This window comes from Lepisma saccharinum, chromosome 6 (assembly GCF_977018435.1).
Source record: "Lepisma saccharinum chromosome 6, izLepSacc3.1, whole genome shotgun sequence".
Lineage (NCBI taxonomy): Eukaryota > Metazoa > Arthropoda > Insecta > Zygentoma > Lepismatidae > Lepisma > Lepisma saccharinum.
The window spans coordinates 14,898,410-14,925,990 of NC_139234.1; the positions used below are offsets into that span (position 1 = coordinate 14,898,410).

At 37.1% G+C, this 27,581-nt stretch overlaps 1 protein-coding gene across 8 annotated transcripts in view; it reads right to left on the reverse strand.

Moving 5' to 3' along the window:
• Window positions 1-2,240: 2,240 nt before the first annotated feature.
• The window catches only part of MED15 (mediator complex subunit 15), a 93,968-nt gene continuing 68,627 nt past the window's right edge, over window positions 2,241-27,581 (reverse strand). For 6 of the 8 annotated variants that reach the window (XM_083123552.1, XM_083123550.1, XM_083123555.1 and 3 more), the window contains 10 exons: window positions 22,908-22,982; window positions 18,794-18,880; window positions 14,181-14,335; window positions 12,922-13,001; window positions 11,568-11,732; window positions 9,061-9,182; window positions 7,375-7,547; window positions 4,877-4,979; window positions 3,689-3,848; window positions 2,241-2,595 (listed from right to left, as the gene is read on the reverse strand). In XM_083123552.1, coding sequence (XP_082979678.1) covers window positions 2,423-2,595; window positions 3,689-3,848; window positions 4,877-4,979; window positions 7,375-7,547; window positions 9,061-9,182; window positions 11,568-11,732; window positions 12,922-13,001; window positions 14,181-14,335; window positions 18,794-18,880; window positions 22,908-22,982 — 1,293 coding nt within the window. In that variant the 3' untranslated portion in view covers window positions 2,241-2,422. The remainder of the gene's footprint in view (window positions 2,596-3,688; window positions 3,849-4,876; window positions 4,980-7,374; window positions 7,548-9,060; window positions 9,183-11,567; window positions 11,733-12,921; window positions 13,002-14,180; window positions 14,336-18,793; window positions 18,881-22,907; window positions 22,983-27,581) is intronic. The other 2 variants (XM_083123551.1, XM_083123553.1) reach the window with 2 other exon arrangements.

Here is a 27,581-nt window from a genome sequence, read left to right on the forward strand (position 1 = left end):
AGACTGTCTCGAACAGTTTTCATAACATTACTTCCTCCTGTTCACTTAAAATGCATTTAACCTTTGAAGTGCATGGGAATCTAAAATTATTTCATGATTGGGAAAAGAGAGACGCGGTAGTATATAAATACGGAGAAACTAGTACTCACTTTTATCCGCGAAGCTGTTTTTTCTTCTTTTTCGATTAATTTCAGTGGCCACTGCCACCATCCTCGTTGGAACTTGCTGCGCAAGTCCAAATTATTTATTAGAAAAAAAATAATGTTAGGTGCCTTGGAAACAACCTACCTTTTCCATATATATATATATATATACTGTATTTAGTAAAGTGTAAAGTGGCGGGCAGGAGGGGATGTTATACATAAAAGTGTAGTAATATTTCAGAATGAAACAATTTGTAATATGATCAATCAAACTGCACATTGACGTGATGAATATAAGAAGTTAATCAAGAGAAAATAATTGAAGTACAACACCCTTATGTTATAATATAAAATTTTTCTTTAGACAACCGTAACGTGCAAAGTTGATACAAACAGTATATGCACATGAGGGTGGTAATAAAGTTCTATTTTTACGAAGAATGAAGAGTCATTGTCATTGAATAGATGGGCACATTGTGATATACTTAGTCCTTCTCTACCTATGCACCATATAAGGAGACATCACTTCTCCCAGTGATGGACAGTTTGCTGCAGACAGTGATTAAAGAAATCAGCTATTTGGGTTTCGAGAAAGGGCTCACTTTGGAAATCACATGCTCATTGTCCCTAAAACACCAACCATGAAGTGTAGTCTTCAGGCAAGGAAAGAGAAAGAAGTCGCCAGGTTGGACTAGTAGGGTGGGCAAGGTAGAAGTTTGAGCCCACAGCCGAAAGTGCCAGCAAGTGTTAGTGTCTCACAAGCAGAATGGGCAGGTGCATTGTCTGCAAGGAGACTGTTGTGAGCAATCTTGGAACCCATGTGTGGCGACCTCTGTCCCATGCAAAGAAATGTGTATAATGTTGCAGACGGATCCGTGACTAGTATCGATCACCTGCACAAATAGATAACAAATCACAAAATAAAATTTTAAGACAAATTATACAGAGAACATCTAAATTATTTTCAAACTTGAATGCCTAATGCAAAATAAACATGTATGTAAAGGAACCTCGATTTTACATTTTCCCACATTATACACTTAATCTTGATGGTCCAAACATAGCAAAATGTTTTACAATTTTCCTTCATTTTGCATTTTTCCATCTTTTCTGTTTTTTCAGCTCGGTCCCCTGAAAAACACAAAATTGAGGTTACAAAGTAGCTTATGTAAAGGAAGTTACTGCAGTTGTAATAAAATTAGTACTTATTAAGTTGCGATTATTATCAGGAAGCACGAGCATATTCCAGTCCTGCCGAGATGCTGATCCATTCGATTTCCCCTCTATTTGGATTTCTTTGCAAAAGCAGCCCATAGCATTCTCTGGGTATTGTCACTGCAACACCCTGCAGCAAAGAGTGAGGGATGAAGACAGGAACATTGGAAAAGAAGAATGCATATGCAACCCTCCCCTGTCCTGCCTAATACACAAAAAACAACAAGATGATTATCAACTCTAAAATAGCCTTTATTTGTTAATATGTATTATACCCAAGGCTGTTGTAAAGGAGGGTATTATTCAGTGATTGAGTTGGTGTTTTAAGTTCACTTTATGCACAGTAAGGTTAAGCAGGACTGGACCTACAGTTTATAGTGGGATCTGAACCACTATGGGCCTCCAATGGGTATCGAACCCAGGACCCCTGGATTACAAGGTGACAAAGAAGAACATCATACTCTGTCCAGGAGAATATGACTACCAATAAAATAGTGGCTGGAGAGGGATTTTGGTTATCATACGCATGGTTCATGGACAGTTTCCTGCTTCAAAGCATGTCGTGCAATAACAAACTCACGAGAGCGATGTATGATGTATTAATGCAGAAATTGTAATACTTTATGAGTCACAGCAAAAGGTTATGAACTATTCATTGATAAAACTCTTGCATTTTTATTTATTTATGGACTTTTTGACTGCATTTGGGTTTAGTAATCAAAGTTAACCGAAAAAAAATATTAGAAATTTACAAAATAATTTGTATGTTAAGGAGTTAAATAAACAAAAGGCATTTCTTCCAATATGTTTTCTTTAAAATTTAATTAAGGAGAAGGTGCTTAAGCTGAGAAAGGAATTTAAGAAAAACAACTTGACGCATTACAAAACATTTGCATTCATTTATTTTCCTTGCACAAATATGTATAAACACTCTTAAAAACATAAGTTAAAATAATTCTTAAATGCTAAATACAATGTATAAAAAAATGGGCATCAACAACCATCACAACCATTGACCCCGAAATGCATAGTTGGGTGAAGGAGCGAGGTGCAAGGCTCAGAAGTCACAGTCCCATTAGAATAGCAGCTGTTGTCACTTGTGTCTGAACGGGGGATGAGGCCTGCCGAACACTCATCTCCCAAGTGTCCAGCAGCTGAGACACAGAGAACCGTGTTGGAAGCTTTCTAATTCTAGATGACAATGCTGTCTGCACAGTGGACAGGAACTGTGTGGCACCTGTAAAAGTACAAATCTGTTGCATTTAGTGTGCACAAGGTAAAGGGATATCCGAATCATTTCCATGGAATTTTTAACAATATCGATTCAGGACAGTGGGTTTCAAAAGTTGTGAAATCCTAACTTGAAAATTGTATCCGATATTTACTCAGTTCTTTTCAACCTTCCCCCCTAGTCCTTTCATATATTTTTTAATATGTTATGTTGCCTTATTATCATAGACAGATAGCTCCAGAAATGAATGAGGAAAGCCAGAGTAATTTTTCTTGTTTGTTTTGGGGCAAGGAGGGGGAGACTTGCTTGTCAGAATATTAACCTCCAGGGAGAATATACAGGGTGTCATTAAAATCACACCTGCGCAGTGGCATGCCCAAGGTGGGGGGGGGGGGTTGGCGGGGGTCATAACCTCCCCCCTTGGCCCCTGTATTCCTTGAAAAAAAGGGCCAATATTAGAAAAAGATGGCAAAATGAGGACTGACTACAAAAAAAGAAAAGTGTACGTAACCCCTCCATTTTGAAAATCCTGGGCACACCACTGCACCTGGGAACCACAGAAACATATAGAGAAACCAAAACAAACAACTTTTCTCAGTAACATTTTTGTCAGTGCTACAGATGTTCAAGAGCCCGTTTAGCCGCATGCATGTTGGCAACCCAATACAACATTTTAGCATGACTGACGTTACTTCCTGCCATGATTCAGTGCATGACAGGGTTGCAAGGAACATGCATATTCTGTGAACAATGACATAGCTACTATCAGGAACATTATGTGCTGTGAAACAAAGTGAGAAACACATTCAGTAAGCCAGGAGGTAGTAAACCAAGGATGCAAAAAATGATGGGGAAAAAAACGTATTCAAAAGGAAATGGTTATATCAGATTTAATCTCTTAGCATATGTGTCATTTATTTGCTAAACTCATTGCCTGGTTAACATCTAGAGGCTGCTCTATCTACTTGTCCTTCTGTTACTGGTTATCTGTGACACACTAAACAGTTGACAAAATAAAGAATGAACAAACTCAAAATACGTGATATATGTAACATACAACTGTAACGTAATATCCAGGGCATTACACGTGACTACTCACTGTACTCCTGAGTGGTGATATCACACTTGGGTGGGCTCTTGGGGTAGTCCTCAGGTACTGTCACTGATATGGGAGGAACACAGGGCAGGTGGCGGTCGTCCAGGTAGCAGATCAAGCGCACAGAGTGGGAACCATGGTGCTGTGTAGGATCCAGGCTGACCTGTGAAAGTTCACAAAAGAGAAAGCCTTCAAAACTCATTCTAAAGCATGTGGGTGCACTCCAGTACAGCAAGGCCAGCAAAGCTCGCCCACAGCAGTTACAAAATACAATTTTTAGCTTTTAATTTTTCATTAATTCTTTCCTATGAACTTCAAGGTTCGTCTTTTTCAGATCTGGGACCATTCCAAGGTCCGTCGAATTGAGGTCCTCTCTCTGCCTTCAAGCATATTGAGGGAAAGCATAATCGCCGCCACTTGTTGGCATTATTTACTATTTTCTACAGAAAGAACTATATGGCACCCAAGTGGATTTGTGAATATTGCAATATGCGAAAATTGTTTCAATCATCCGTAATCGTCTGTTGCATTAAATACATTTCACGAGAGACCAACCGAAGTTCAAATAAATGAACAACTGTGCCCTGATATTCATCTTTCACCTTAGAGACGTTAAGGAAACAATATCAGGTAGAGTGCTAATTATTTTCAGCATAACGTGCCATGTAGAAGCAATGAATTCTCGGTTTTTTAATTTTTCGGGATCTGTTTCTGCAACGCAAAATGTCACCGCATGCCACTGTTCTAAAGGTACTACACATTACAAACTCAAGCATATACTGAAATACTCATAAAAACAACAGAAACCAACCTCCTATCAGAAGGGGGATTTTTTTTTTTCCCAAGATATGGAATGTTCTCATTTTAAAAAATATTAGAGATGGTGCAGAATAATCAATATTCTGTTGGTATTAGCTCAAATATCAACGCAGAAGTTTCATGGTAAAATTGTCAGTCAGTTATCACTGCAACATTTCCACTCCTGTGGGAAAAAAAAGTAATTTCTGACCTTTTCAAGTTTTTACAAAATTCCCTTACATTTGAGACCCTGTTTTCTTGGAATAAGTTAATTGCATGTAATCTGGTTTCAACACTACCAAGAGTTCACTGAATGTCTTCAGACATCCTGTTTAACTTCTATATGCAGCTATTTGTTATACATGATTGTACACATTGTTTTTTGTAACTCACCTTAAACCTTTGATCCAGACGGGCAATCTCTCCCTGGAGAACATCTGCTATGTCACTAGTTGGTTCTTCTACCCGTTTCTTCTTTGGAAGAGGAGGAAGCATTCTGAAAAAGGAAAGAAAACAATGCTAGTACTAAGGGTTGGATGTTCACCTGACCACCTCAGATTTGAATGAAATTTGTTACTTCGTATCTTCAAACAAATATAAAAAGTCGTATTTTGCAATTTTTGAACATCTACTCTAGCTTGAAATTTAGAGCACTTTGAAATTTTCCAACATTTCATGCTTATTTTTTGCATAGAAAGGCATGCTCAGCTTTGACTTGTATTCTCATGAATTACTAACAAAATTTAATTCATAATGCTTATTCACAATTTTATGAAGATTCAAAATAACATATGCAAAACATTATTAAATGTTTCCAAATTCTTGCAATCTGTATTAGAAATTGAAAAAGTGTGTGGTCAAAAATGCAAACAGTATCTTCAGTCTGTACATTCTTACACAGGGTGGGGATAAGTGCCACTGGAAGGAGCAAAATATTTGCTACAGGAAGGTGAAATAAAACTTACTTTTGACGAGGAAAATGCTTAGAGTACTGTAGTACAAATTATTCATTTTATAATAATATATGTAAGTAAAAAATTATTTGACAATTTGAAAATAAATTGTAATAGTACTTTTTGAAATTTAACTATAATTTGGTCTTGTTGAACATATTAAAAATAATGGATGAGAAAATGTGTACCCAAAACTATACTAGATACCAAAGATATCAGATAGTAAAGCAGTGCACTTGCATAGAAACTGTACCCACAATTTTGAGCTTGAATTTGAGGTGGTGGAGTGGACAATGTACATCTTGGTTGAATGATTTGGTCTAGAATGATGCCCATAATTTAATTACTATTATAATTTATTTTTACAGAGGAACATTTCTACTTTTTGTGTATTGGATTGCAACAGCCGCCTACTTCAATCCTTTTTAAAGTTTAATGAAAGCCTTCAGGAATCAACTCCCAGTCCTTCTTCCTCTGAAACACGTTGAATTAATGCTAAACACGACAACCTATTTTCCAATTTACAAAAATACAAAAGGGAGACTTTGCTGAGAGTTTACTTCATTGGGACAATTGGGCCAGGATTTTACAACATTTAGAATTTTCTCTTGGACCAGTTTCTTTTTCTCAGAATCGCAGCCCACTCGTCAATTGTGGCCATCCTCTTCTGAATGTTAATCTTGCTTCAGCATGAAAATTACCTTATGATTTCCAAAAATCCGTATCATTCTTACGAATGAGGGATCGAACCAACCACTCCTAATTTACTTATTGGGTGATGTATACTAAAATCTCCTTCATCCTCAGAGGAGTGTGTTAGTCGCTAGCAAGTTGGCCTGATGGTAAGGGGCCAAGATGTACTACTGAAACACAATGCACTACAAAACAACTGTAAATGGCAAATAGTCAGCACTTGGATTTTAAAACCTTCAAACTTGAATCATACATGGTAAACAAGGATCTGTCTAATATGTGAAGTCTGAAGGCTAAATCAAAGATCGAAGCTTAAGCCTGTACTAGCTTTCTCCGGGCTTCTCGTAGCTTTCAGCCTAAGTCAGGCAGACTCAGCCTGTTCGAAGAAAAACCAAAATGTCCTCTTGACTATTTCAAGTCAATCAAAAGAGTGTGTCTTCTCCTCTATCGCTCTGGCAGTGGAGACTTCCTCCGTGCCGATTTGTCAAGTCTCTGGCTTCCTATTATGTTGGCAAATTACTCTCCATTTACCAGTTAACTTTGTTACAACAAAACTTCAGGAAGCCTGCTAACCACTTGACTTTGCATATTTGAAATATCTAAGAGGAGCAAGTAGCTGGTAGAACAAGTGAATGACTCTTAGTCAGATTGAAGCTTCTAGAAAAAGTACAGGCTTACAGATTCATTGCAAATTCACTTTCAGACCTTTTGATCTCCTGTGTTGTTGGATAAAGTTATAATCTCATTTGACAAGAGTTCAAACTTATGACCTCTGGCTTCACAACATGTTAAACCTATCAAAACTCCCCCAGTGGTCTGTGTAGTAGATAGTTGTAACCTATGTTCGGTCCCATTCCATAAAACATATAATGTATAGTGCAATGGAAGATTGTGTGTCATGGGTCTCAGATGCCATGGAAGAAATGAGTCTAAAATTAACATGAATAAGTAGGAAAAAACATATCTGCTGCAGTAACATGTTAAAATGTGTTGATGTTTTGACCCTTCCACAAGAGTAATAACTAATATGCATAAGTGAAGTGGAGGAAGGTGATGGTGAGACCAACTGAAGGCGAAGAATGCAAAGAAAGCCAGCCACCTGTAAAGAAGTGCCAGAGGCATTAATGAAACATGATAACCACCATAACAAAGTTATCAAATTTAGGGAACAAAAACAGTTATCTTCAATAATGTAAGTGTGATACAAACAATTAGTGCATGCAGAACTATGAGGACTATACTAACTTGATTTCTGGGCCAAAGAGGGCCTCTAGCGTGGGTCCAAAGGTCCTCTGGAGCGTGTGGTTGATCACTGGACTCTGCAGGTTGCTGTTGACAGCCTCCACGAGTGGATTGAAGATGTGATGGTCTTTCATACCATGCAGCTGAGGGGCAGGAGGTGCAACACTTCCTTCTCCCTGTATGAAATAACACCAAGCATTATTATTTATTAAAATATTACTTACAAAAAATCCTTCACAGTTGTCAGCATTATGGCATTTGTTACTCTGGAAATATGAGAAAACAGGCAGGTACAAAGTAGTGTGTTGGTAAGTGAAGCATTCAGAATATTTTATTCTGGAGGAGAATACAAAGAAAATCACAATGTTGACAAACTACACGGTGGGGCAGAAACAATTAAACGATTTAAACTTGGCAACATATCAACATATTTGTAGGTGGCCTGTGAAACACACATCTCTGTCTTCAGTTGTCATGCAGTGTTGGTTGGAAGAGCATAGAGCATTTGCAGTGGAAACGCTGAAGACTACAATGAAATGCTTCTGCCACTCGGTGCACATTTTGTGGTGTTTGTATAGTTTGAGGGCGACCAGAGGGCCTCTTGCTGACAATGGATGTGCAAGTCCTGAATTGTGTAACCCAATTCAATATTGTCTGGCATGTTGGAACCTTTCCACTCGATCCAATGTCAAAAGGTCGTTGTAAAACTCACTCTTACAGTAGCAGAGTTATTGTTTCAAACTTTTCTAGCAAACGAACGATGCTCTTCTGACCAATGCTGCATGATGACTGAAGGCTTTAAACCGCTCTATCTAAGAATGTGTGTTTCATCATGCCACCTGCAAAGATGCTGATATGGCACCAAATTTAAATCCTCTAATTGTTTCTGTCCCACCCTGTACTTGGGACTGTATCATGTGGATGACAGGTTTACAGTGGTGCCTGCAAAAAAAAGGGTTTAGTGTTTGTACAAGTTCACGTCACAAAAGTAGTGGGTTAACAGAAGGAGTGGAGTAGAACTACGAAAAGATTGAAGAAATAATGGATCATGCATCATTGTCATGGGTGACTGAAATGCTGTAGTAGAGAAAGCCAGGATGGATACACACAAACAAACAAAGAGGGGTGCTCTCTTGGTAAATTTCTGAATAATGCTGTTTCATAATAGTAATAGTACATTTTTACAAACATTTACATTTTTCCATACAACCGATTGTACAGCATCTGTTAGTGGAGGTGTGTTCAATGGAACTTAAGTTTACGTCCATTACAAGGACTAGATTTGTGGAGAAGGATTGATTGATTCAATGGGTTTATTTTACCTTGCTTTTCTACCACTTTTGGTTAATCGTGAAGATGAGGATGACATGATGAAATTGATGAAGGGACACTCAAAAAACACCCATGCCCAGCCTGGGATTTGAACCTGTAACCTCTGGCATTGTAGCATGCTGTGCTAACCGCTCTGCCATGGAGGTTGACTGGAGAAGAAGAGGAAGACAAAGGAGATGATGATGGAAGAAGAGGAGCAGGATGAAGGAGAAAAAGAGGACAAAGGAAGAGATACAGAAAGCTGAGAAAAAGGGAAATTAGTAGTAAGAGAACGTAATAGTAAACAGTTAATATGTGTTAGAAACAAATGACAACTTTCACATCCAACCTGCTGGCAATGCTTACAATCTTACTCACCCTTTTTAAATCCAGCTTTTCCAATACGACCTCGCACTTCAACAGGGTCTCCAGGGGCATTCTCTTACTTGGATTTGACAAGATTTCCAACAGCTTCTTCATCTTGCTCAGCTTTTCCACATCTACAGAAATTCACAAGGATCAAATCATCATGATATATCACAAACTGCATTAATTTCATCCACGAGATATACAGGTTAATGTCTTCCAGTGCTGTTCTCGTGTATTTAAAAATACAGATGGGTCAGATTTTGATCAAAAGTTAAGTCCATTTTAAGCTCAGAAAGGCTAATCGGGACCATGTCTAAACCACTGTGCAATGTGCCTCAGTCAAGAATCATACCCTTTGATTACAAGGCAGAGTTACTCCATGCCATAGGGGAGGACTCTATTGGTATCGCCTGACATAGACATATCGGTTAATCAGTTAAACCAATAGTTTTATCCATCCGACACTTCCATAAAGAACCCATAATATGGTGCAAAATTCTGTCATTTTGTTATTACAGTACTTTCATAAATATAAAGACATGCATCCTGCTTTTGTAAATGTATGAATATAATATTTATTTTCTCAAAGTAAAATCCACTTGAGTCACCTGGTTACACTAATAATGGGGGTTAATTAACAATTCAGGTTGTTCAAGGAGCATTTGAAATGTTAATAGAAATTGGTATCTGTACTCACTGCTGATCAAGTGAGTATTTCCCCTAGATGCTTGAGAATTTATGTGTTCCATATTTCTTGTTAACTGTAGTGAATGAGAAACTGTTCTTATGCACAAAAAGTTAACGTTAATATTATATTGATATTAATAAAAATATCACCGAATGGCTTTTGTCACTGCTGGCACATGAAATCACCTTTTCTGTGCTAGATGCGCAGTACTTTTGCTGCTATTATCCTTCATAGTTTTATATTCCAGAGTAAGTAAAAAACATTCTATTGATGTAATTCCCAAATGACCTTTTTTGTTATTGTAGGGATAATAATTATGGCTATTTACAACACAAAAATTCTGGTTATGTAGCAGCTCTGAAACATTGATAAAAATTTGAAACACATCTTGTTTACATAGAAGAAACACTTTACTTGCAAACAGATTATCAACAAATATGTATTTTAGCTTTACTTCCTAGTGGTTTAAACATAATGCAGGTTTATCCAAGCAATATACACAGTTGTAAAAAATGTCTGCTGTTGTGTTGTGGGTACGATTTTTTTTTTGGAGAGTTCTTATTGTATCATCAAACAATAACTGAATATAATCATACGGGTACTATTTCTTGGCACAGGAACAAGAAGCATGGTGGTTGTAGTAAAATTAATTTTATTACATGCAGGATCATCAGTCCATAAGGGTGTGTCAATTTCACTGGAAAATGCCTCACTGGCACTTTCAGCTTCAGGGGCACTGCCTGAAAATCCTTGCTCGCTAGCACAAACATAATCACTTTCATCACTTGAATGTAAAGAGGGATCACTCAAACCTACAGATATCTTGTCCAGTTCACTGTCACTTACTCAACATCAAAAAACTAGTGGGCAGTTTCAGGATACGGCACACTTTTTCATTCATTATTTTTGGGGCATGAAAATACTGAAGTATAATATTAAAACATCTTCCATAATCCTCCAAGTACAGCATGTAAGTGAATGTGGCCGCGGTGGCTCAGTCGGTAACGTGTCTGACTACCATGCTAAAGGTCCCGGGTTCGATCCCCGGCCGGTTCAAATCCGGGAACTTTTCTAACGTTGGAAGTGGCCCCGGCGCCCACCCAGTGTCGAATAACATGGGTACCTGGGGGATAAAGGTGGTCAGGGGCGTGATGCTGATCACATAACCCCCACTCACAACCGGATCAAGAAGTGTGGGGCGTTACCCCCACACCCCCTATATGCCTTCATGGTGTGGTGCTAAGCACAGGGGAACACTTTACCTTTTTACAGCATGTAAGTGAATAATGAACAACGCGACAGCAAGCCTAGTGAAATCTTTCACTACGTCATCACAGGGTTTGCTGTATCTATACAATTCTGCACAAAATGTCAGCTCAGTAGGTAAATGACAAAATAAGAATTGATGGCATTCTTTCTATTTCAGCATAGGTAAACCAAAAACAAAATCCTCTACTTCCTAGATAACGTGATTTACTTTATTTAATGTTGCATTTCATGGGAATTAAGGTGAAATGCATGATACGACAATCACAAATACATAAAGATGACATAAGCCTCAGAGGGTTATACTGACTGTTGAGTTCAGACAATCGAGCCTTGCTAGTCTGCCAAATGCAGTCCAGAGTGTACTACATGGAAGAGAGGTTAACATTTGGGTGTCATGGGGTCACCCGTAGATAAAAATAAAAAACATGATAGCCTTGATACAGAAATTTCAGGGATTTTTAGATTTAATGGGATTTGGATTACAGGGTGCCACAATGTTTTTCACGCTTATGAAGAAATTCCACACAGAATTCCCAGCCAGTAGTATATGGACACCTACCATCATTCCCCATCTTGGCTATCATTCTCCTCAGGGGTTCGATGTACTTGCTGAGCTGCCTGACCTTGTCCCTGTAGGCCTGCTCTTCCTGAGTGTTGCAAGGACTGGGGGTTGGCCCTCCCTGGTTGGGAGTGTTGAGCGAGCTGCTTGGGGATGGAGCCATTCCTGCAATGGGGCACACAATAATCCAGAACATCACTTTCTTCAATGTTCACGTAACCTCATAATATATCAGAAACTTATTATTCACTATTTATTCTTTTATAGCAGGCAATGTTTCAAAAAATTCTTATTAGCACTTGATTATGATTATGAATTATCAAAACAATAACAACTGCAACAATGGAAACATTATCAAGAGAGGGAGATAAGATGCTTCTATCATGGAAAACTTCCAATCTGTTCACTCTAAATTATGTGGACACAAGTTATATGCTTATTTAAATATAACATTTTAACCTCTTAATACCATGTGATTTTACCTGAAGAATTTTCTACTGCTTCTTGAAGGAAACCAATGTTTATTGGTTGAAAAACTGAATGAATACAAAACAAAACACTGCAAAGTATATTGCTTAAATTTCATGTTTACAACTTAGTGTTCACAAAAGAACAGCAGGCTGTTTCAATGTCTTAAATCTGTTGATGTATGCACAGAATCCTCTCTCCTGTGTCTGAGGTTCTCCTTAAGCCCATTTGGTGGCATTGACTAAGAGGAGGCAGCTTGGCAACTCTCACAAAGATTTACGGCTGTTAACTCCCACAGGGTAGGGAATGCAAAGGTCATTAAAGCATGTCAGCAGCATCCTTGTCAGTTCTTAAAATTATTAGCAAGTTCACAAGAATCAGTAAAATTCCATCTTTAACACTTCATTGCTGAGAAGTAGGGGTGTGCAGGATACCAGAAAGTCTGAGCCCCCCCCCCAAAAAAAAAAAACTCCCGTCCCAATCCAGAATTTGGGAAATGATTTCCCGACTTTCCAATATCACGAACAGTTGGAAAATTTCAAATGGCCATTTTAAAAAGTGGTTAATTTTCAACGTTTTCTGAAATTTAAGTGTGTGAAACTACTCTGAAATTGTTAGTCTATCTATACTCCAGGGAGAGAGAAAAAAACATTTCATAGAAAATTGCATATATAATTTTGAGATTTTCAGTGTTGGAAAATTTCGAACATTTTCCATCCCAAAAATTTCCCCGACTTGGTAGGGAAATCGTGATTTTTCCCCATCCCAAATGTCGGGATTAAAAAGATTTCCCATCCTGATCCCATCACAACCAAAAAATCTCTGTCCCGCACATCCCTACTAAGAAGGTATAAAAATTTCATGTGACCAATATGTTTGTACTTACCTATCGACCTCTGTCCTCCCACACTTACAGGCTGAGAGCTTGGGGAAGCCACTAATGCAGGAGATGCGGCCATCTGGTTGCTGACAAAGAAAAACCAGTTGTCAATATTTCACTGCTACATTAACACTGGTCATTCTTACAGTTAACATTGAAAATGTTTTTCATAGGTAACGTAAAGTTCCCCGTGCATGCAGCACTGTGCCATGAAGGCCCACGTAGCAGATGTGTAGGTAGCACCCCACACACTCGGTCATCTTGGAGGTGATGTGATTAGCACCATGCTCTGGCTGCCTTCACCCTCCAAGGTTGCCCCCAGGTACCCATTGATTTGAGGCTAGGTGAGGCCCAGTTTTGATAATTTTGTTATTATTTTATGTTACCTTTCTACTCTTTAGAATGATCGCAAAGATGATGAATGGTGGAATGATGAAACCCATCAAAAATAAACACAATGAAACATGCACAGCTTTCACAGCATTCCAACCTACGACTTCAAAGCAATAACATGTAAAATATTTAACCAGGGTTGGACAGATAATTTACTCAATTTGTATTTTACGTAAATCCCACATAATTTACCAGTATATTACTTGACACAGAAAACTGCTTAGTAAACAATTCCTGTTCAAGAGAATATCAGTTATCGGTAAATTTTTGCTCATACCAATAAAGTACAATAATAAAACTTACTGATAACCAATAGTCTGCCTATCCCATGTAAAATTGCAAATGTTCCTTCAAGAATATGAAGGTTTCATTAACCTTCCTAATTAATGTATGGAACCAGATGACTGAAATGCCTTACTAAAATGCATTTAATATCCAGAAAAACAGTGATAAAAATAGCACCATATTGCACTGGTAAAATTGTTGGAACCGATACACCAATATAGGTATATCAGGTGATATCACTAGCCACCTAAAATAAAAATATTAGGTGAATAAAATTTCCCAGCCATTTTCTACATAACCCACCATTACCAGTTCATATTTCATCTCTGAAAATTCTCTGGTGATATTTTTACCTGTATCCTGACAATGAGATAGAATGATTAGAGAAAACAGAAGAAAGAACAAACATAGCGAAACACCAGTAGTCTGGTTGGGAATGAAATCCAGAATTATTCAGAAGTGAGAATGAGAGCTCAACTCATACTTGTTTGCCCTCTGAGCTTGTTGTTTGTTTCCCAATACCAGCAAACACTTCACATTGGCTCATCTCCCTTAGCAATAATGATGGATTTAAATAATGACCTTACCTGGCAGACTGGAGCCCGGCCGCAGGCGATGCAACCGACCCTTGTGTTGAACTTGGAGTGGGGCTCTGACGAAGGAACTGGTTTGACCCTGCATTCCCCTGCCGAGGGGCCCCAAACTGACCTGGCTGCCCAGGACCCATTACAAGTCCATCATTCTAGAAAATATCAAGACTACAATTCACACAGGAGCTGTGTTTAAGTATGTAGTTTACTACAATCATGTCCGAGTTGGTACCGCAATGCTAGCAACCTTAAAAATAAAGCTATTCCCCTGCACACTGCAAAGTGCTGTGGAGGCATATGGGCACCACATATTTACAATTTCCACCATTTGTCTTACCCTGCCTGTCAGGGGACCAGGACAAAAACATCGACACAACCATAAAAGGCTTTAATAGTAACATTTACTTTATTCTTTGTATGTACAAGAGTGGATATGCAAACTTTTAAGAACAACATCAATATAAAAAACATCAATACACAGTCAATTATCTGGGTGTGTGCGGGAACCCAAAACTTGATACCAGGATCAGAGGAGGAGTTGATTTTTGAGGTTCTCAAACAACATGAAATTGTGATCAAAATGCTTCAAAATAATTACAATGGGGAGAAATTGTCCACTTTCTTCATGTACTGTGTTATTTATCAATCTAACTATAAGCCAATACAAATACAAGAAACATTCTCTTACATAGCAATAATTCAGCTTTACACACAAAAAAACTTTCACCGTGCTAAATGATTTTACACCAATGTATTGTTCTGCATATACGCTATTGGAGTGATAAAGAAATACGGGCAGAAGTAATGATGAGATGTACAAACGTAATGATTGAATTCCTAAAAATGAGCAATATAATGTTGGGATTTATATTTCCACATTGTTTACTTTGGGTTAATTGCACCAATGAGTACGATCAAAAGTTTATCAAACTTTGCTTTAAGTCCACTTTATGCTCAGAGGCTAACCGGGACTGGACCTACAGTTTAAAGTGGAATCTGAATCACTCTGTGCCTCCACCAGGAATCAAACAAGGTGATGGTTTTACCACCACTATGCCATCAGGAAAGCCCAGTATGAATGATGAACTGAAACAGACTTAGGGCAACTCTGAAAAATGGATTCCCTGCTTGAATGCTGGAAGAACGTGGATGGGAAATTCCAAGTGGGAAGGAATTATGGACAATTCAAACATTCACGATGAACGGTTTGGACTTTTAACCACAGTACTTGATTTTCTGTATATACACCAACATTTCGGGCCGACCTCTATGGCAGAGTGGTTAGCACAGCAGGTTCGAATCCTGCGAGTGTCCCTTCATCACTCACCCTCACCTTCGTGATTAGTCAAAAGCGGCAGGAAAAATAAACCAAACCATTCACGCAACATTTTGGGCTTGTTATGTCTTCATCTTCAGGGTATTTGATTGATATGAATGATGAAAGATGAGATGGATGTGTGGACAATCACAAACACACAGGATGCTAGAGCCTTGTTGACTGCAACGTTGCAGTTACTGGGGTGCGCAATATGGGGAAGTGAGATTGACATTAGATCACCACTTTTACATCCCTCTTCAGGATATTGTATTATGTATTGTAGTCTATCAACACAGGAGCTTAGTCAATGTATTCAGTAATGCCTGTTTAGGCAGGCAGACCTGCTTCGTTAGCATACAGGCAAAATTTTAATGAAATGAGTGAAGAAAACAATGCCGGAGAGAATTATTTTGAAATGGCAACAGCTCCATGTCGAGTGTTGGACTTTTTTGTGCAAACTTTCCCAGTGGCAGAATCAGGCTCACAATGGTTGTGACCATATGGTGTTAGAGAAGTGTCCTCAAAGTGATGTGGGAGGTTATTGCAACTAAGTAGAGAGGTTAAAGGTCCAAACCATTCATCATAAATCACCACTGACCATTTACAATGAATACTTTGTTCAAGTTCGGAACACTCAATCAAATGTAGCAGAAGATTGAACAAAAAGGGCTACTGCTCCTTTGTATATAAACAATTTAGAATATATAATGCAATGCAAATGATCAAACACCATATTGCTGTTTATGGCGCATGCATACTTCTAAGACATGTGCCTAAACAATGTCATGGGAGAAATACACAGTGTTTCAAAATAATGTGAACGATTTCAACTCATTGTAAAAATAAGATGCACACATATGTAATGTAACAGACCAAGTTTCTTCCCATTCAGAAACTTTCATGCAGATTTTTCCTGAATACAATCAGGACAATAAGCACAATCTGTTGAACTACAGTTCATTTACAATATCTTCAGTTCCAGCACAGAGTGAACCTGGAAACACTGCAGCCAAAGCCATGCCACTGCACGAGAACAGTGGGAAATCCTGAAATGTTCCTTTCAAAGATATTCCCTGGATTTTTCCACCCTAATCCTGGTCCAATAATACAAAAAAAATTACATCGCACACACCACTACAGTTATTGCTGAAAAATAAAAAGAACAGATGTAGGTCACATTCTAAAAAGAAAGAAATAAAGCAGCAAGCTGATCCCAACGCCTAATGCAAACCAAATATAAAAAAATAAATATGGAACAAAAGGGGAGGGGGAAGATAATGTTTCACAGAAGCTTTGCAACCATCCCCGACTCATGGTCCCTCGCAACCAAAGCATGCAGAACATCTTTCGCTTTCTCCTAGGAACAGGGGCCAGGCAGCCAGAACAAATTCAAAGCACTTGTCATACAAATTTAAAACAAATTTTCTAACTTGTAAAACTGCTGTAAGGAAAATAGCAATGCAACCTTAACTGTGATATGTTTTCCAACTTTGTCAGTTACATTTTCTGCAGCACCCAAATATGAAAACACCCAGCAACTGCATTTATTTACGAGGGCTGTCCAGAAACTAACAACAGTACAGTAAAAAATATTTTTATTATGTACATGTTAAAAGTATAGTTCGGCATAATTTTTCAACATAGTCTCCAGCCAAATGTAAACATTTAGCGTAGCTAAGACATAACTTAAGCCATCATGTAAATAAATAACCAAGTCCAGTTTAGGCTTGTACTTATTATTATTTACTTACTCAAGCTTTTGCCACATCATGTGGCTTCTTAAGGAGTTACGGCAATAATAGTAAAAGTTAAGTAAAAGGCGAGTAGGTAAAACTGCCACTTATGTGGACTGCAATGGTCAACATACTAATAACTAAATATGCAACTTCTTTTGTACTGCAGTCACCTCGAAATATGCCTTTATTACGGTCAATGATCCATTCAGGTTCATCAAGGACCATTTGGAATTTTACATCCCATTGGTAGAATATCAGTTATCGGTATTGGTAAATTTTATATTGGAACTTGATCAGTATCGACCAAAATTTCATACCAGCCCATCACTAATTTCTTCTTTTGGTGAGATTTCAGTTCCTTTGTATTTCTGCAGTGTCATGAAAAGAAGACCACAATTAACATACTAAGGGTGTCGCAGAGAAGGTGAGAGCAAATGTACTAGGGTGAAAATTTGGTTCATTAGCTGCCGATTGAGACCAAAATGAGCGCAATAGGTCAAAAAGTCGTGACTGCGTAGCAGTTAAAAGACAAGGATGTACATGGACCCCTCCAACAATCATTAAAATGAAACAAAAAAATTACAAACCACAAAATTTTTATTCAGAATCAGCCATATCGAGTAGACGTACATCTTTTTCAAAATAGGCACCATTGACAGCTAAGCAAGCGTCCATATGCTCCTGCCACTTTGTGAATGTCTGAAAATACGTCGTCAGGTAGCAAACTGAAGAAAACTTGCGCTGCTGTGATCACTTCTTTGTTCGTCATGAAATGACGACCACGTAAAGCTGCCTTTTAAAGTGGAAATAGCCAAAAGTCGCAGGGTGCAAGGTCTGGGCTGGATGCAGGAAAATTTATATTTTTCTCTTTGACCCGTAATCCTGAAAATCCCGCGCAGCATGCGGGCGTGCGTTATCGTGGTGCAATATAACTCGCCTGATTCACACCCATCTTCGAACAACTTGTGCCATCGGTACACTGTGGCTCTACTCAGTCTGTCTTGATCAGCATATGCCTGTTGAAACATTGCATATGTTTCCGCAGCACTTTTCCCTAAGCGCCAACAAAATTTAATGGCATGTCGCTGTTCATCTTGAATACTCATTGCGAAAAGCAATGTTATACACAAAAACCTGGAGAGGAAAACGAAACACATTCCACGTAAATCAACACAGCTGTTCACTAATGTGGTTTCGCAACATGTGACAACTTGCTACGGAAACTGAATGAGTCATCCTACACGCATCCTACACGATGCAATTAGTGCTGAAACCATAGGCAGTGTTGCCAAGCCAGGAAAAATTCTGTCTCACCTTCTCTGCGACAGCCTTTGTATTAACTCGAGGCACCAAAATATCTTCCAGAGAAAAATATATCCAGAGTTAAGGCACACAGCTAGAATAATGAATAAGATAGAAAAATAAACTTGAAAAAAAACAAAAAAAACACAAGGTTATGCTGGACTTTGTATGAAGAGTGCTCGTTTGCTCAACTCAAAATAATCCCACAAGCCATCCACCCCACCACACCCTCCCGACACCTTTACACATCTGACCTGATGGGGCTGAGTCAGCTGCTGCTGCAGAATGCATGACACCAGGGGGGACTCGCCGAGGTCCTGTGGAGGCCCAAACACAGCTGTCTGCACACAGAACAAGATCCTGTTATTCAAACCCTCCTAGGCATTAACATCTTGCATCAAAATGCTTGCATCAAAACCACATCACAACAAGTAACAAGCATATCATTATAATATGTGCAAAACCACCAAAAAAACTTCCAGTGAACACATGTTTAATATGTACTTACATCAATGGCAAATCTGTTTTTATCATTCTATTTTTGGTGGACATTGCCACATAAGAACATGGTACTTTAATAGAACAAAAAACACATTTGCAGATTGGATAAAAATGTGCGTATTTCACGCCATGTGTAGTCAACATCTTATAAACCAGATAGAACCACAACGCATAACTTCTTTTGTCCTCTTAATTTTTGGACCAATCTCTGTATTTCTTCAAATATAGGAGGAGAAAGGGTTGAAACATGGTTATAATAGTTCAAAATGGTTGAGGCTGATGATATTTCAAGGTAGCTAGCTGCAAGGATGGCTGATACGCAGTGACATGGTCAGGACATAAACTTTTTATACTTTTTGAATTATTTTAACTATATTTTAACCTCTCCTGAGCCTGTCTTTTCAATCCTTGAAGAACAACTAAAGTTAGTCTGAAACAATAGAGGACAAAACAAGGCATGCGCATGCTTTGTGATTTTATCATATTGTTAATAAGTATTAGGGATTTAGGGATGGATCATTTATTAGTAAAACTGCCGATAATCTTATTGACCAACAGTCTGTAATTTAGTTCAAAATTCCGCCATTGCAGTCAATTAGAAAGGTTAAATGAATCATTCTTGGGCACATGTACCAGATCTGTACAATATTGGTTATCGGTAAAGGCAAACATTTCGTATTCGTCCATCCCTAATACGTATGTATTTCACATGTATAACATTCAACAGGGATTTCCATTTCTTGAAACATGATCAGAACTCTCATATATAGGGACCTTGATTTTTCGAAGTTATTTTTTCCAAAGCTGCTTTTTATCTTTCCAAAACTCGAATTTTTATTTTAGCAAACTTTTCTGCCAAATATACCTCAGCATACCTTCGGTGTATTTTTAAACTAGTATTTTAATTTGTACGTCACATGGTTGATTTTAACCATGTTTCATTTTTTCAATGGATGGATTCTAATTAAGCCCCCAAAATAACATTTCCCTCTGAAAATGCCAACTTTAGTACGGTAGGTTAAATAATTGTAATTATTGGATATCTGTTTATTTTTTAAAGCCTAAAATGCATTTCTAGGTGTTGAAATTTGCAAGCACAAAATATTCACAATGTACTCTGCAGTATAAAATTACTGCATAACTAGGACTTTCCACGTCTTAAAAATTACAGATTCATGTTCTAGAAACTTTAAACAATAAATAACTTGCAGTATAAAATTACTGCATAACTAGGACATTCCACGACTTAAAAATTACAGATTTATGTTATACAAACTTTAAACAATAAATAATCCTAATTTCAAAACTTCCACACAATACTTTGTAAACAGGAATACATGCATCCCAGCACATAGTTGTGGAGTTCATTATCTTTAAAAATAGTAAAAAGAACCCTGCTGAGATAGTCATCTAACATGCCAACAGTAATACAACTTCTAATTCCGGTTTTGGACTTTTTATTTCTAAATTTTGTTATTGATTCAGAAAAATAAATATATTTTGCATTATGCTAACACAGATTACAGTAATGAAATGAGATGTAAAATTAATTTCCACAAACTCAATCCAGCTTCGTACTTCAGGATTTTCTAGCTTTTCCAATTCGGTAGTAGCCTTCATAAGGTTTTGACTGTATTATATGCAAAAGAACTTGGTTCTGTCTATATCCATTTTGCTGCCCAAAACAGATAGTTTATGGATACTGTATTTGGGATGAAAATCTTGTCATTCATTGTTTCCTTCTACTTTGTTCTCATGCTCATCACTGTAATATTTTACAGCTTAGAATTTTAAGATCATTGGAATAAGGCAATCTTTCTCAAACTCTGAAACTTCTGTCGCATGCTTCTCAGAGAACCAGATTGAAATAAAATCCAGACGGAAATAAGGTTAATGTTAAACAAAGTTGAGTCGTAGCAAACCTTCTACTTTCGTCTTCAAAATTGCCTGAGGCATCCCATGGGTCACCACAAAATCCCTTGTTAAAGTTTTCACTTCATTCTTATTGGAATGGTAACAAAACATGAATTCAGTCTCTTGCAACTGTGAATGTTAAGTTAGATTTTTGAGTTGTGTGTTATTTCAGGATTTTGAATACATGAAAACCGGTTTAGAACATGTCACTGCAAGACATAAATCCTATTTTAATTTTTAAAAAATTAACGTTTTTTGATGTTATCATGTTTGCGAAAGTCAAAGTTGTTGGTTTTTTTAAAGTCCACTTTATGCACAGGAAGGCTAATCGGGACTGGACCTACAGTTTAAAGTGGGATCCAAACCACTGTGCCATGTGCCTCCACCAGGTATCAAACCCGGGACCTGCGAAAAATCAAAGTCTCTACTAATATATTAACATGACATTTTCTAATTATATCATTATATCCTAAAATGAAATCATAAAGAATAAAATTAAAACTAAACTTCCACCTAAGATAATACATCATGTCATATTTCAACTAAATCAAATTCACTGTGCATGGAACGTTACTAGTCATTGAACTAGGAAAGAACCAACTGTTGTTCTTTCATCTGACAAGAGTTCCTTTATTCAGACAAAGGAAGTACATTTTTATTTACTTATATTGAACACAGAGCTGAACATGAGAGAGGAACAGTATGGATTCAGAAGAGGCAGGTCAACAGTAGATCTGATATTCACCATAAGGCAGTTACAGGAAAGGCACTATGAGTATGGAAATGATTTGATTATGGCATTCCTAGATACAGAAAAGACATATGATAGCATGACAGAACAAAGATTTGGAAGGCTCTAAGAGAGAAAGGAGTTGAGGAAGAGATAGTGTGTAGAGTGCAAGGCACATACAAGGCCAAACAGAGCTGTGTGAAGACACCGGTGGAAAGAATGGAGTGGTTCAATATAAGTAATGCACTAAAACAGGGAAGTGCTCTCTCCCCACTGCTCTTCATAATTACAATTACAATGGATGCAATTAATGAAGAGGTGGGGAAGAAGATAGGAGAGGAAGAGATGAAGGCCCTGTTGTTCGCTGATGACTTAGTAATATGGGAGAACAGGGAAGAAGAAGTACAGAGACAGCTTCATAGTTGGAATGAGGAAATCAGAATAGCAGGAATGAAATTCAGTGCAGAAAAGAATGAGGTGCTAAGCCAGAAATTAACCAAGAATAAAGATGGACACGGAAGAGTTGAGAGTAGTGGAGAGCTTGAAATATATAGGAAGCATAATTGAGGGAAGTGGAAGATTAGATGAGGAGGTGAACAGAAGAGGACAAATGGGTGGTGGACTATATGAAAACGTCCAAAGATTAAAATGGAAAAGGGATGTACCTACGAAATGCAAGAAGGTAATATATAACACATTCCATGTGTCAATTATTACGTACGGAGCAGAGACTTGGATAATGACGGAGAGACACTAAAGAACGATGCAGGCAGTGGAGATGAATTTTTTAAGGAGTACATTGGAGAAGACTAGAAGGGATAGAATAAGGAACGAGGAGATCCAACAGACAGTGGGGGTGGTGAAGCTTCAGGACATTATAGATCAGGCACAGATGAGATCACCAATTGACCAAACATAGCCCAAAGTTGTTCGTATGTCTTCTCGAAGCAGAGTTACCATATTTGTTCCCTTCAAGCTCAATGGAGAGATTCTGAGAACGTAATCAGAAAACATTTCTTCTGCTGTTCAGACATGTGCAGAGAAATATATGCTAAGAAATTGTTAATATATTTTCCCCTTAATGAAATTTTAAATCTACCATTTCAATATTTGATCCTGGAAATATAGAAAATTTAATTATATTTCAGTGAACAAAATTTTCAAAATAATAACATAATAATACTGTAGATGTGGTTAGAATCATAATGCAAGCCATATCTTACCTTTCTCTGCTGTTGTTGCATTTGAGCCATGTGTTGTTGCATCTGACCAGGCATTTGGGGCACCATCTGTCCTCCCTAGAAAACAAAAAATATACATCAACAGTTGTTAATGCAGATTTCAGACAAAAGCAACACAAGAATTTCACATTGAAGTGACAAGCAACATGACTAGCAGACTTGAGGTGAGACAATGCACACTATTGAGAAAATGGCCCGAGTGACAAGTGACATGTGCAATTTGTCACTTTGGTCTAAAAACTAACTGAAAGATATATAAATCTAAACAGGATTTACAAGTTGGTGAAGTCTTCTGTTTTGGTTACCTTGAAGATGGTGTTAAATAAACATAGTAGTTACATTCCCTTCAGTTAGAAACCAGCAAATGATAGTTTTCAATTAATTACGGAATAAATACATTTGAAAAAATGAGATATACCTTTTGGTTATCCAACAACATCATGTATCTTTGGTATTAGTCAAAGCTGCAGACAAGCAAAGTCAAATAATGTAGAACAAATCAAATCAAACTAATTACAATATGTATGTGTGTATCAATGTAAACCAGCGGTTCCCAAACTTTGTTGTCATTGTACCCTTTAGTCGTATCTAAACGTCTAATGTACCTCCACCATAGGTTCTCTCTGAATAGTGGGATTCGGGGATTTTTTTCGCTGTCTGATTGGCTTTTGATGTGTTGGAGGCGTGTATCTGCAACAGAGCAAAATTGCATTCGGGCTGTATGTGGAAACTTTAATTTTCATATATTTTTTTCAGAGTTATTGAAAAAAAGTGAAGAACAGAAAAAAATTTGTAAACAAACGGAGTACATTTTTTTTAACTTCTTTTTAACACTTTTCAGTCTGACGGTTTTCACACATCTTTTACCTGTGGACGGACGTTTTAAGGCATTTTTTAAAAAATCCAGAAAAATACACTATTAATGGTATCACAATGTATTATATATCAAATGAAAGCTTAGATTCTGTAGATGTTACATTTTTATAATTTACACATTTATAATATTTATTGAAAAAATTATGTATATTTTGTATTTTTGAAAAATCAGCATAAACACGCACTGTGCATGTTATTAAAAAAATACAACGAAATAACAGTAAGGGGTCATTCCATGTCAAATCATCCAGAATTTTGTGAAAATGTCACCCACCATCCCCGATTTTGATGAAATTCGGTATGCTTATAGAACTTTTCATGCTGATTACAAAAATGACAACTTTTTTAAAATTGGTCAAGGGGTTCAGAAGTTACGCACTTTTTAAGATCTCCGTGTACGCCACATCCGGCTCCACTTTGAATGACACGCATTAGGTTATAAACGATCAGATCTTCCCTCGGGTTTGCCGTAGAAACTTCAGGTTTGTTTTCTTTTGTTCAGAATAGTATAAGCTTTCATTTAAATAACGTTTCAGATGAATGCATCAGTAAACATGTATTTTTATATATAGTTTTATGTATTTTTTTTAGAAAATAAATGACTAACTTCAAGAGCGAATTTCATGCAATGCCCCCCCTTCAATTTCCCCCCAATTTTATATGTAGGTAGCTCAGAGTGTGTACTAATGCCTGATGAAAAAATTGGGATGGGCGGTTCAGAGACAGGGTGATAAAAAAATCATTTGCATAAAATGACATTAAAAGTAAATCTTATTAAAAATGCTTATGTATTTAGCACAAAGCCTGAAGTACATTATGTTTCAAGTTACAATATTCAAAATTTATGTTCACTAAGCATAGGCGTAACCTGGCGGGGGCAAAGGGAAGCACTTGCCCCCTCCAAAATTTATAAGTTAAATATATTTTGTGATCCTCCTGGCACTTGAGGAACAAACGAATAAAGAGTAATAATTGTGATTTTTCAAATGTATTTATCAAATAATCCTGGACACTATTTTTATGCGATGGATAACTTTGCGATTATCTCAACCCGAAGAAAGTTTCCAAGTGGCCCATTAAGATAGTACTTAAAAATTGTACTTTATGCATTGCCAAAATTTCATGTACTATAAATTGTTCCGTTCACATTTTAGATGGATATTTTGACCATTTCAAACACACTAAAGTATTTGACTTATCACTAAGTACATATGTTCATCCATTTGTATTGTTAATGTCCACTGGACACAGCATACTTTTTGGCCAGTAGTGGGAAGTTGATGGACAAAGTGGATGCAAGAATTTAATTGCAGCATCGCCATTTTCACGTGGACTTTTGAAGCAATCCTACAAACAAATTTGAGTCACGCACACACATGCTACTACATAACTGTTCACTGTTGGAATTCGAAAGCCACTTCTTCACAGAAGTCAAACCATACAGTTATACAAAACATATCACATCAGCACTTACTATTTTGGCTCTGACTGTTAAACAACTAGTGTTTCGAAGTAATTAGTTACTTTTACAAGTAACAGTTACTTTTTATTTAGGAATTCTAACTGTAACTAGCTACTTTTAAAGGTAAGTACCTGTAACGTTAACAACGGTAACAGAATTACTTTTTGCAGTAGGGAAATAGCTAAATTGGACAATTCTGTTCCAGACTATAAAAATAAAATATGTACCTTCTCCAGATGCTACGTGAAAGGATTTACTTGGAATTGCTGACAAGGAAGCTATACTTTGTTGCATGCTAAATTTAGAACATCCACGCTTTACTGTAATTCATTTCTAATTGTATGTGAAAACTCCATTGTTTTTGGTAGACTGCTGCGTTCGTTTGGAATGTTGTTGTACAACTAGGAAAAAGTCATTGTCGATGGAGTGGATCTTTGGATATTGTTGAACTTGGAATGGAGGAGGAAGAAATAGGTGCAAGTGGAATCAATGACACCATATTCAAAATACCGTAGTCAGCATACAAATGATTTTTAATTATAATCGTTCAAGCAAAGTTGACTGTGTTTTCCATCATTTATTAGCAGTAATAATGTAAATATATGAATACATATTATGTACTAGAAACATAAGTAAAACATGGAAGTCTTCTTGATCATTGATTTTGTGTAACGTTTACACAAATCAATGATCATTAACAGTACGTTACTGTTACAGTAACTGTAAAAGAAACTCAGTTACTTTCAAAGTACCAGTAACAATAACTGAGTAACTTTTTTAATGATTGACTGTAACTCAGTTACTTGTAAAAAGTAACTTACGGAACCTGTAAGTTCAAAATAGTGCATACTTCCTGGTACTGTTGTAGTACTTTGCAATCGCTGACACATTGTACTGTGGGTTGCTGTCATTTCACCCTAGATGATTACTAAAGAAATTTATGCCTTGAATACTATTTCTACATAATTGCCGTACTTGTTGCTTTATACTATAGAAGTCTTTACAAGTATTTTTACTATTCCAACCATCCCGTCAGAAGGATATTTTCTGTGGTATGTGTCGAAAAAGCTCCATTTGAAAAAACATCAATCAGCACAAATGTGTAGTATTAATTCTTACTTCATATTACGTATCCCCATGAAGAGTAGCCAAAAAAGAACTTCCATATTGAGATAAAATGCACAAAAAGAATGTTCTCGAAGATAAATTTGCTAAACTTGGGAATATTAATAATAATTATATATATAATTATATAATATATAAAATTTTAAAAAATGAAGACTGTTGAAACTAACTTAGATACAGTGGAACCTCAATTTTACGTTATGCAGGAGACCAAGCTGAAAAAACTTAATACGTGGGAAAATATAAAATCATGGAAAATTTCTAACCAGACCATCAAGATTGAATGCAAAATGAAGGAAAATGTAAAATCGAGGAACTTAAATCGGGGTTCCACTGTAATTATTACTTGCAATATTTTAAAATTAATCTATAAATTTTGGAGGGGGCAAGTGCTTCCCTTTGCCCCCGCCAGGTTACGCCTATGCTTAGTGAACATAAATTTTGAATATTGTAACTTGAAACATAATGTACTTCAGGCTTTGTGCTAAATACATAAGCATTTTTAATAAGATTTACTTTTAATGTCATTTTATGCAAATGATTTTTTTATCACCCTGTCTCTGAACCGCCCATCCCAATTTTTTCATCAGGCATTAGTACACACTCTGAGCTACCTACATATAAAATTGGGGGGAAATTGAAGGGGGGGCATTGCATGAAATTCGCTCTTGAAGTTAGTCATTTATTTTCTAAAAAAAATACATAAAACTATATATAAAAATACATGTTTACTGATGCATTCATCTGAAACGTTATTTAAATGAAAGCTTATACTATTCTGAACAAAAGAAAACAAACCTGAAGTTTCTACGGCAAACCCGAGGGAAGATCTGATCGTTTATAACCTAATGCGTGTCATTCAAAGTGGAGCCGGATGTGGCGTACACGGAGATCTTAAAAAGTGCGTAACTTCTGAACCCCTTGACCAATTTTAAAAAAGTTGTCATTTTTGTAATCAGCATGAAAAGTTCTATAAGCATACCGAATTTCATCAAAATCGGGGATGGTGGGTGACATGGCCTGGATGAATTGACGTGGAATGACCCTAAGCCTTTACCCTACCAGCATAAGATGCTCTCTCGTGGTGAAAAATAGAACTATCTCCAAGCATGTGCAACGATAATTGCATAAGGTTCAGGCAAATAAATGTAAACGCAACGGAAATACGGCGATCGTATCCTAGCCAATTGGCG